Raw genomic sequence first — 12,092 nt, 5'->3', positions numbered from 1 at the left:
ATATTCTGTACATGTGGATTACCGGTATGGACTTTAATTTAAAATAAGATGACAAAATAGACTAAATCCGGCGTAATTTTGTTGGATCAGTGCTCATTTGTATCCTTATGGTGATAGAACAAACGTTAAGATGGTTTTAGCATAACGTCCTAATTTAAAGGCACAGATCTTTCGACGTTTAATTTATGATAAAAAGAAATATAATCTCTATACCAAATAAGATAGTAACTAAGTGCCTTAATCATAATGTCTGAATCTCAATAGGAGGTTCCTGGTCAACCCAACCATCTCAGGTTCAAAGTTAAGTGCATACTACAGGGAGTAGCTACCGAAGGAACTATTGAATATTCAGACCACTTTAAACATTTATCAAAGGCTTTATGACTGGCACATTTAACACCCCATTCTTCAAAAGTTCGAAACTCCACTTACAATATTTTATTCCAGCAACTACTTCACATTTGATTGAATGTAAACATAAACAGTCTAAGCTTGTTATTAGTTCACTGATAACCTATATATTCAACCTTCTAAACTAGCAAGGTGCGGTCCAGCTCGTTACTTATTGTTTTATAACTCAATCCAATACCGTAAATAAGGATTTGATCGACTTTAGGTTTTACTATTCCACAGAGGCCTGAAACTCCTTACTTGGATCAGTTGTTCCAGACGAATGAAAGAGAAAATTGAGAGAGACGTTTTATTTTAAAGAAGATGGTTTCCGTGAGAATGAACACAATACATTTATCATATTTGAGAGGTCAGAAGTGTTTTAAAACTTCAAATTACATCAATGGTGTTTCGCTTCATAATTCTGCGCTTATTAAATTTCAACGCAAATGACCAAAAGTAGGGATAGTACGAATCTGGGAGAAGACGATACATCTGTCATAACTAAGAAGGTAAGCTGATATTTTCCTAAAACTATCGACTCGGGCATGTGACTGGAAGTTCTTTTGTCATTCATAACTAAACTATGTATATACATGATGTTCATACATATAAATGTCGTGGTCTATAAATTGTTTTAAATTAGAAATTTTATCAGCCCCTCAACGTTTAAGATGACGTAAATAACATCACTCCTTTGAATTAATTGAACGTTAGCTGTAAATCCTTTGATATTTCCCATATGTGGTGGAAAAAATATATACGTTCTACATAAATTTAAATTAAACAAGTTTAGACTAATCTTTAGGGTTCAGTTGCATAGAATAATCGAATATGGGTACGAGATAAGTCGTTCACACTGCTGTTACTATAATGACTGTAGATGTAATATAGTGTATTTATAGTTAAACATATAGCATAGGAGTATATGTGCCTGATAAACAATATGCAAAAAATAGGCTTATTGAGTGTTTATTAGTGTCGTATAGGTATATATTAACTACCCAAAAGTTTTTTCACAAGCGTTTAAATCATGGTCCATGACTGAGAAGAATGACTCAAAGATATTCACTTTTGCGTACACTCAAAACCTTAATACCTGATTATTATTTTTATTTTCAGTCTCTTTGCTTCTTTTTATGCAGTTAGTGCATTTATTTCCAACGAGATATTGATCTATAAGCATGGTTTGTCAGTCTCGTCCATTAATTCTGCCATCAACCACATTACTTCATGCGTTTTGTTCTTTGTTATTTAGCATAACTACCGTTTCAAGGTCGTAGCAGGAAGTTCGTGAATAACTTTTGTTTCTCCGCCTTATTCAATCGAAAAAAGTTTCTTTTACAGTCGTAACTGAAGTGAATCGTCTAAACTCCATCTAAGAATCCCAAACATGAGTTTATGTTTTCATTTCTATTAGCGATTGACATTTATTTCATGTTTTGTATGAGAAGACTTGTAAGTAGCCTAATGCTATGGGTCTATAACACGTTAACTTTCGTTTTTTGGATAGGGTCGTTGGATGCAAGATTTCTGAAGCACAAATGAAAGCGGTTTCTAAAAGACTTTCACCAGGTGTTAAAGGAGTGATTTTACAAAATCTGAATTATGTAGTTGATATTGTTTACAATCTGTGCTGCTGTCATTTTAAACAGACTGTTAAATGCTGTGAAACTGGTTTCTGAGAGGAGAAACTGTCTCACTCACAGCACATTTGTATTATTTGTGTAAACTATTTCGCCGCTAATATTATGAAAGTTATTGCTTTTTTTGGTTTTGACTTTGCTTTATTAAACAATTTTCTGAGATTGTGTCATTTCATGGAGTTTTTAGACATATATTTACATATTTTAAGCTGCTTTCAGATAAAATTGAACCATTTGATCACTTTTTATCATTTTAAACGCTTTAATACAATCTGTGTGGAAAAAGACTTGTTTTCTGAAAATGTATTCGAGTTAAGGTTTCTGGGATGTGATACTCGTTACTTTCTACCAAGTAGCATTTTCACAACATGATGTGGAAAAGATAGCATTTAGAATTAGATTAACATCAAAGAACGCAACAGATCAACCAGAAATAACTAAAAGATCATAATTTTCCGATAAACGGTAAACCTAAGCTGCGTTGCAGCAGAAACAAAGTAAAGATGAATCTTATTTAAACACTGACTAGAGTGGAAACAAACATTGTGAAGTTGTTTCATTTCCTTGTGAAACAGACATCCAGATCAAGTGCTTCATGTGCACAATTATCTAGTGTTCTTGCAATGTTGAGAAGGAGCCGTACAGGTCCAGGCGCTGAACTAAACCCTAGAGCCAAAAATAAAAATATACCGGTTGCAAATCATTGGCCAGTTTCACACTACCAAACTAGAGAATTCATTCAAAGCAGGAGGTAGCCAACATGAAAGCCCATGTTTCCACGTCATCAGCATGCGTTGTTTGAACATTGACGGGTTGTATACAGATGAACCTGAAGGTGAGTCCTCAAGACAACTACACGTTTTTCTCGGCTAGTCATATCTAAAAAACATAGTAAATGTAAGTCGTTTTCACAAATTTTGGTTGTTAAACTAATTTCCGAGGCATATAAAACTTGAGGAACTGTAATGTTTTGTATTCAGTAAGGGTGATAATTATTCTTAACCTTGCTAATTCACCATCATAACTTTATCTCAATTTTAAATACAAAGTGCCATCATCGTATCATTATTTTATATGCTAAGGTTAATAGCTCACAAAAGATTTTCAAGGATAATTTACGACTAGAACTGTTAAAATTCTCATATAACAATTACTAATTTGATTTCTTTTATAAATATTTAGTCAGATATAGGTCAGCATTTTTTACGGGCTGCACGTGCTGGAAATATTCAAAAGGTTTTACTACTGATCAATGAACACAATGCAGATGTACATGCCTGCAATGCAGTAAGTTTAAGGGGATAGTAAAAAATAAATATATATGCATTTAACATTGTGCTTTTAGTTTTCACTGTATTTTATATATCAGTGCATTATGTTTAATCGTGAATTTGTTTGAATTATCGTAGAAAGGCAATATTTATCATTGACTAATGAATTATTTTAAATTTTACTCTGCTAATTGGTTGAAGGAAGTCGGTGGAAGACCATAAATTCGAGTATCTTGATAGTTGGTGTTCACTAGCAATACGCTGCTGTAATCTCTAGGGAACTGATGCTACCTACAGTATCAGAACCCATATTATCCGTCTTCATAATGTAAGATATTACCACTGAGTTGTTCAAGCCGCAGCTAACTCCCTTTAGGATGGAGATGTTGACAAGAGATTGGTCAATGGCTAGCTGTTAGCATCATTTTTTCATGGTCATTCTATGCTAGTCAAATTCACATATTTTGTCATTATAAATTCCTGTAGGGATGTGAATATAGAGATCGTCATTGATACTTTTTACACTTTTAAATTCATTTTAGAATAGTTGTACGAAATATTCGTATATTACTAGTATTTACTTTAAAAACGTGAGTTGAAATATATGTGAAGCATATTACAACACAATAAATCTCTTCACAATACTAGCTAGTAAATGAGTAGGTTTAAAAAAACTAAAGACCACCAGACCAATGCGTAGCATCAGTCTATGAAGTTACTGATTGTTGATTTGAACCTTGTTAGAAAATACAGACTTATTGACATAAGGTTTACACAACAATTATAATCGATGGTTGGAGGGATCTTGGTGAAATAACTCAAAATGTGTTATTCTGACCCAGAGGTAAATATAAAAACAACCAAACTAACTCATGCAGAAAGTACTGAGGTATGCTCTATACTCTAAAAATGAGAACTGAAAATAATGCCAAGTTGCCCGAACCACAGTAGGTGCCGTGGGACTCTTTCACCAACAAGTCGCTGTACAAATGCTTTTGTTACTTATCTTCATTAAGATCTTAAGTATTAACATTATTGCTTACTTTTTTATTTTTCAGTTTAGTTCTTTCTCTTCAAACCAAATTCCTTACCTTTGGTTTCTTTTGATATCATGAACATAATCTTTAATTCTTTGTTCTCAATACGTCTTCTTGATGTCCACTCCTTTTAACAAGATTATGTAGGAAATTTAGGGCTATATATATATATATATATATATATATATATATATATATATAGCAAATTTTGTGTTGTTTATGTCTAACCCAACTAACTCACACTTGTCAATAAAAATAATACTCAGTATTCGATTCCTTAGAATGGTTATCCAATTGTTTTTTCCTTAATTTTGTATATTTTTGATTTGTTTATTGTTGGTTATCAGTTTTTAATATATGTATGTATATTATTTGCTCTAAGTAAATGATCACATTTGTAATAAAATTACAAACTTACCTAAGTTAGATGGCCTTCGAAAACCAGAAATACTAGACAACCGTTTCGGCCTAGTATGGTACTCCTTAGCACTGTTCGTCTGACCTTTTAAGGGATCAGACTTTAGCTTTTGGGCTCCATGGCAAGCGCTCTACCTTCAAACCATTAAGTTGATATCCAATGATTTAAATTTTTGATCTCAATGGATTTGCAATGCTGCTCAACTAAATTATGTCGATTTTCAATCTTAACTGTACTCAATAACATCTATAAGCTCTAATTTTGACAATTATATAGCGCATTTTAAAGGTGTGGTCAGGTGTGAAATGCATTTTATTAGCTACATTCAGTTCATACAATGTAAGTATGTCACTCACATACTGTGAACCTAAAGATGATGTAATTTTATTATTGGGATCAGTCTAGTAGTCATATCGTTTCAGTGATCTTACACTTTAATGTGTACGCCTTTTTTAGATTTGAATTAACTATTGGGAGAGTATAGACTCATTTTACCGATTGATACACATTAGTTTGGTGCATCCTTTTTATCCAACTATCTAGCCGTCCTTTGTCTAGCCAAACTGACACCACTCATTCCGTTATCGGTAGTTCTGGTATTTCACCCGAGTAACAAATAATCCCCTGTAGAGAATAACGATTGATCAAATAATTTATTTCAACTAATTTTAATTCGGAAGGGGGTTTTGTGGAGATTTTAGTAATTTTATGTAGTTGAAATCATTAGTCAATTGAAGCTAGACCATCATGGAAAACCTGGAAGCACTGAGCACTGGATGGCAGTTTCGTCCGATTTTGGGACTCCTCAGCAGTGCGCATCCACGATCCTGCCTCACGAGATTCGAACCCAGGACCTACCAGTCTCGCGCTAGAGCACTTAACCGATAGACCACTGAGCTGGCATCCAACAGTGTTAATGTCTAACTTCAACCAATCCACGAAGTTTGAGCAACAGTTCAAATTTTTATCCTTACTAAAGTTCCTTTCGATAATAAATTAATTCAATTCGATTAAATAATTTGTTACTTTTTAATTTTATTTTCTCCAATAAAAAGAATTCTCCTCTATTTTATAAAATGATTTTTTCTTTTTTTTTGTTTTTCTTTATTGTTTAGAATGGTTTAAATGCACTTCATTTGGCTTCAAAAGAAGGTCATGCAGAAGTTGTACGTGAATTAATTGAACGTGGTGCAAAACCGAATACTGCTACAAAAAAAGGGAATACAGCTTTACATATTGCAAGTTTAGCTGGTCAGTTTGAAGTGGTTAAATTATTACTAGAAGCTGGAGCTGAAGTAAATATTCAAGCTCAGGTTAGTTTATAATACTGCTTGTTTTGTTCTTGTTGTTGTTGTCATGCTAATAGTTAGTGTCATTCTATAGTTTCCGCAATGAACTGGCCTACATAAAACAACTATTTGAAACTAGAAATGACTAAACAACTGTTTTATCCTAGCACGTAACTGTTCAGTAATGAAGATCCATGACACTAGGGGGAATTGAACCCAGAACTATCAAGTTTTATGGCTAGTGTTCGGTTTTTAAGAAATTGAATCGGTATTCAAAAATTTATATTTCCAAATACAATCAATTCACAATATTGCTTAACTATTGTTTAAGTCTGTTGGTTGGTAACTACTATCATAAATCACTTTCTTATTTCTGAGAAATTTTAGTTTCAGTGTAACTTTTTTTCTCTCTAAGAAATTTACGTTAAGCTGATTTAGTGGAAACTTAAATTTCAAGTCGAGTTTTTATTACGAGACGATATCAACTGGAAAACGATTTAAAAAACAATTAAGACTTAATACTTGTGTCATTATCATAACATTATACCATTCAGGAGTGTGCTGCCTGTAAGTCAACATTATAGGGAACCCATAACATCCATTCTATTGACTTCAGTCACTCAACAATATAATCGTACATCAGTCACCCAATATCATTGGTTGACTTAACCGATCACTGGAAATGTTTTAGAACTTAGTAAAATTCATCACAAATGCAGTTTGTAGAGATCATTTGATTACTGATTCAGCTAATTAATTACTTTCATACATAGTTACCTATTTCAACTAATTGATCATCACATATACGTACATCTATACATGCGTACGTTGTTGTTATTGATCTTTTTTCTTCTTAATCGATGGGTGTCATCTATGGATTTCTTTGGTCTTTTATTTCAAGCACTCCAATTATACATAAATACATACATGCTATATACATACATCCAACATGGATATGCAATTACTTATTGGATTGACAGTATAATAGTATTATTATTATTGAGGAAATTTACCATCAATGTGAAGTTGACTGTCTGACGGTATGACAACACAGACAGTTGGTTAATCTATTAATTAGCTTACTATTTAGTTATGGAAGACTATTTTTTTTATACATTGACCTAATAAGTAAATTAATATTATTGGTTAATAATGGATAAAACATAATGGATACCCTAGGGAGGAATACAAAGTACTGTATGTGTGTGTATGTGTTTGTAACATAAAGAGACAAAAAAATTGTCAAAATAAGTAAGTAGTATAATACACACAGTTGCAAATTGACAACAATGGAATTTTTCATTCCGGTTTCTATTTCTACTCTTTTGTCTCTGTATCACTAAAAGAAAAAAAAATACAGATTAATTATCAGTAATAGCAAATAAAAAGGTAGCCGTAACATAATAGCATAAAGCATATAAGTTAGCAACCAACTGTTAAACCATCTATCCAAAAAAGAGACATTTTCACTAACTACTGTGAAATATGACAGATTTTTTTTCTTCGACAAGCTTAAACCAGAATAGTTAAAATGGATACATGAGCATAAATAATATGGGTGTATATAAATATATGTATGTATGTGTGTGTGTGTGGTCTTAAACATGTAGAATTTGAATGAATGTGTTAGTTTTGTATAGCACTGCACTATATAGTATGTAAATATATACAAAATAATATTTTTATACAAAGAATAAAGTCGAGAAAAAAGATTTAGGTATAATTAAATATATATTAACCGGTGAAGTCTTTTGGGTTATCATCTACATGAACTCCTAGAGCTGATCTACTCAAACGATATTAATTCTGTCTGAGTTATTATTAATCCAAGGTAGTTGATTGTTGTATGGAATTAAATGATAATTTTGTTCTAATTTAATGTCGTGTTATTCTTTTTAAATTAGTTGATTTGCTTAAAGAGATTTTGTGTTTCTGCTCACACTACTAACATTAATAACAATAATAATAATGATGACAGTAATAATACTACATTTGTTTATTTATTTAAACACATAAATATTGGTACAAGGAGGCACCAAATATATATGCGCCACACTTTGTCATTCGATTTGTGTGAGGTCTTGAATACTGCCCGGGTGACCTAATTGAAGCAAGTAGTTTTCTTAGGGGGTCACACTCCGAGCCTTAGACCTACAGGTCTAATACACAAGGCAGTGGAACTACGTTAGGAGATGCAGTCCCATGATAGCCGTTGACCAACAATAGGTTCATACGCAGTTTGTTCCTTAAAGATCTTGGAGCCCATGTACACCATTGGTTTGGAATGAGGGTATTCCAAATTCCCTAGGTGGATCCTTTATATCCACCGACCCGGTTAGAGCGCAGGACATTCGCTTTTTGACCTCTCGATTCCGTAAGCAATACCCTCACCACAGGAAGTTAGTGAGTAGGAATTCCCTGACAGTGGACGTATACGTGTGACCATATGAAAGCATTTCGGGAGGAGGACCTGAATCTCCACACCCTTGACCGTACCAAGGTAACTACTACTATTAATATTTCTTTTACTTTGGTGCTTATCTTAATACTATCATCTCATTATGGTCACATCATATAGCGACTCAATTTGTTGAATTGTAACAATTTAAGACCCTTTATATTAGTTTAGTGAATTCGGTGTTTTTTTAATATCTCTATTGATTGCTATTCGTTTGAGAAGTACCAGTTATCTATAAGTCTTTTTTTACTAGCGTTTTTACAGCTTTTTTAGTTCATGGTTGCAGTTAATCATTGTTGGTCAGTGGTACCAATTTACAAAATGACTTATTATACTATTCTAATTGCTAATCACTGTCGATGAGCGGGGTTGTAATAGCATCACTCATTTTTTCAGTTTATTGTTTCTTTATCTTATGAACACTTATTTTATTACTATTTCGTTAATTGTTTTTTTTTTAAAGAATGTAATTACTTCTTACAAAGCTTTTAAAAGTAAACAATTATACCTAATATAAAATATGAGAATAGAGTACTGCAAATTTTATAACTATTTTAGCTTTTAAGAATATCTATCAAATAGTTATGTAGCATACTTTTTATTATCTGTGATTTTTGTTGTTGTATTGATTGACCAATGTGATATACGAATAGAAGTGGCACAGTATATGCAGTCAATAATAATAAATGTAATCTAATTTATTTAAGAAAAGTACAACTAAAAATACTTTTACATAGTTAGAGGAGTTATGAAGACTTTCTCACTTTGAAAACAGTTTTCACCATTTATTAACTACTGAAAACCCGAAAGTAAAGGACAGGAATTTTCGTCCTAGTTTAGGACTCTTCAGCATCAAGTACTTTTAATTTCACAGAGTATAGGAATCATGACATTAAAGGGCATTCATAGTATGCATGAAACTGTTTATCAGTTCAGTCAATTCATGATCAGGTGAGATGACGACCATTATTAAAGTTCATCGCTGGTAAGCTAACTCATTGCCGATTTGGTTGACTTTGAAAATCACGATTTCCCAATAGAAACAAGATGTAGTCATCAGTAAACACATTATTTTTTTTCATTAAAAACTATCAACGTTCATTTCCCCATTTATTTGTTTATTATTCTGTGGTCCGTCCTATGATTTTAAGGGATATTTTTTCTTAGACCTATTTCGATAAATAGCTTACTGTTTATAAATAAAGTTCCTTAGTCGAGATATTACAAACATATTATTTTTATTACCTTTTGTTTACACTTAAAACCTTAAAAGATTAACGTTCTAATAAAATATAGTTTTTATTGTATGTGATGAATCTTTCCAGGCTGTTTTCATCGTTCTGCACTTCTTTACAGAGTCCTATTACATATATTACTATGAACACAGCGGTTTAAAGGGATGTGAATTACTTTATCTCCCATAACATTAACGCAAGAGCTGTGAAGGGCGTTCGATGGATAAAAAAAATCACAATCTGTTCCCCTATAAATTGATAAAGATAAAATAAGTAATCTGAAGGACTGAATACGTCACTAATCCAGTTTTTCCTTATTTTCAATCATATTCTTGCATGTAGATGTTAGTATTTGTTAAGATATGATATTTTAAATAGTTTAATGAACGACTCTGGACTTAAGTATGAACCAAGTCACTACGATTTGCATTAGCGAAACAAAACGTATTTAGCAAGTTGAGAAGCGGATAAATTGAAATTATATCACTAATCGATTGAACTAATAAATGTGAACGACTGAATGCCAACCTACTTGTTTGAAACTTAAGGGTTCGTCATGAAACCTGAAGATCTCAAGTTTGATTTTTGATTAGTTTATAGATGTTATTTGTTTGGAAATTCAATACTGTGTTGAAACAAATATCCATTATCTCCGGGTTTTCAATAGCTGTCTATAGCCAAGGTCAGTCCGCTATGTAAATCAAAAGTATACTGATCATCACAAATATTCTAAACGATTAACATTAAATTCCTCTTGTTTCGCAAGTTATTTTATCAAGTTGATTTGTATTATTAACCTGTTCTTTTTATTACGTTGATGTCTATGTATGTTGGCAACTGAAATAGCTTGATTATTTGATTAGTTATTTAAATTTGGTTATGTTTTGATCATTAATAACTTTACTACTGATCCTCCATTCAAGGATTCACATGAATCTTAGGTGGTGAGAGATAAATAAACAGTTGAAGCGTCTACCTTTTAACCCATTGAGTTATAAGTTATAAGTTTGAATTCCACTCTGCCCACCTTAGTTTAAATGACTGGGTAATACAGCCTTTACTCACCAATGGTTGAAAATATTGGGTAACATGACACAGCACAGTGGCCCAGCTGCGTTCACTCTTTACTTTCTTCAAATGAATGAGCTACAACATTATTTCATGCATTTTATTCCTTGAATTCACTCATTGTTTTCGAAGAGCACTTTTCATTGTTGATTATTTCTCAATATCATTGATTCTATTATCATTTTGATTCATTTTTGGCACTGTTCATATTAATTCTATTTCATTGTGCTGATATGGTAATGGGAACTTTGGCTAACCTTTGTTTATACCAGATTGTATTAACTATGAATGAATGACTAGCTTTCAAAATAAAATTTCACTATAAAGCCAAATAAACAACCTTATATTTTCAAATTATTTTATTTAAATTTACAATGATTTTGTTTTATAGTTTATTAAATTATCCATTGTTTTACTTTTTATTCTCAGAATGGTTTCACTCCACTTTATATGGCTGCTCAAGAGAATCATTTGGAAGTTGTACGTCTACTATTATCTAATGGTGCCAATCCTGGTTTAACTACAGATGATGGTTTTACACCACTTGCTGTAGCTTTACAACAAGGTCATGATCGTGTAGTTGCTTTATTATTAGAAAGTGATTCTCGTGGTAAAATCTGTTTACCAGCTTTACATATTGCATCTAAAAAGGATGATATTAAAGCTGCCAATTTATTATTAAATAGTGATGTCAATGTAGATCATCAATCAGCTGTAAGTTATGTGTTTAAAGTGATAATTTATCTCATTTTTTATATTGTAAATTCATAAATGTGTAGTATTTGATTAATCAATTAATTATATGCAACCTGGTACATAAGTGCATCAATTCATGTTATTACATATCATCAGCATAACGAGATGAAATTATCAAGACATTTGCCAGATCAGAAGTAGTAATGTTACGAGAAGTAGTAGTGGTAGAAAAGATTATTCGTAGCCATCATGGTTTAAAAGGAAAGGATGAAGAGTGTTTTGCTACAAATAGTAAATGAATCTACATCATTGTCATCTGTTCTAAACTATTTCATTTAGCACCCTCAACCTTTGGTTATGATAATGTGCTCGCAGCTTCGTTTAATAGTCAATGACTTCATGGACTAATCTCACATCTTAGTTTGACTGTCCCTAACGTTCAGTCTATCACTACCTTAGTAAATATATGTTGTCGAAGTTGGCGGCGGTTTGGTATTTGTTATAATTAATTACTGTTAAACATATAACTAAATTTAAAAAGTAAACAAATGGACTGCTTCTTGTTATACAAATTTGACAATTTA

The 12,092-nt window shown here is 32.1% G+C and overlaps 1 protein-coding gene across 1 annotated transcript in view; it reads left to right on the top strand.

Moving 5' to 3' along the window:
• Positions 1–839: 839 nt before the first annotated feature.
• The window catches only part of Smp_145700 (putative ankyrin 2,3/unc44), a gene marked incomplete at both ends in the record, with an annotated part of 86,416 nt that continues 75,163 nt past the window's right edge, over positions 840–12,092 (top strand). Inside the window, 4 exons of the mRNA XM_018797700.1 lie at positions 840–902; positions 3,219–3,323; positions 5,878–6,075; positions 11,242–11,526. Of these exons, the coding sequence (XP_018652716.1) occupies positions 840–902; positions 3,219–3,323; positions 5,878–6,075; positions 11,242–11,526 (651 nt within the window). The remainder of the gene's footprint in view (positions 903–3,218; positions 3,324–5,877; positions 6,076–11,241; positions 11,527–12,092) is intronic.

Source organism: Schistosoma mansoni, chromosome 5, assembly GCF_000237925.1.
Source record: "Schistosoma mansoni strain Puerto Rico chromosome 5, complete genome".
NCBI classification, from domain to species: domain Eukaryota; kingdom Metazoa; phylum Platyhelminthes; class Trematoda; order Strigeidida; family Schistosomatidae; genus Schistosoma; species Schistosoma mansoni.
This window is presented reverse-complemented; position numbering and strand designations above follow the sequence as displayed.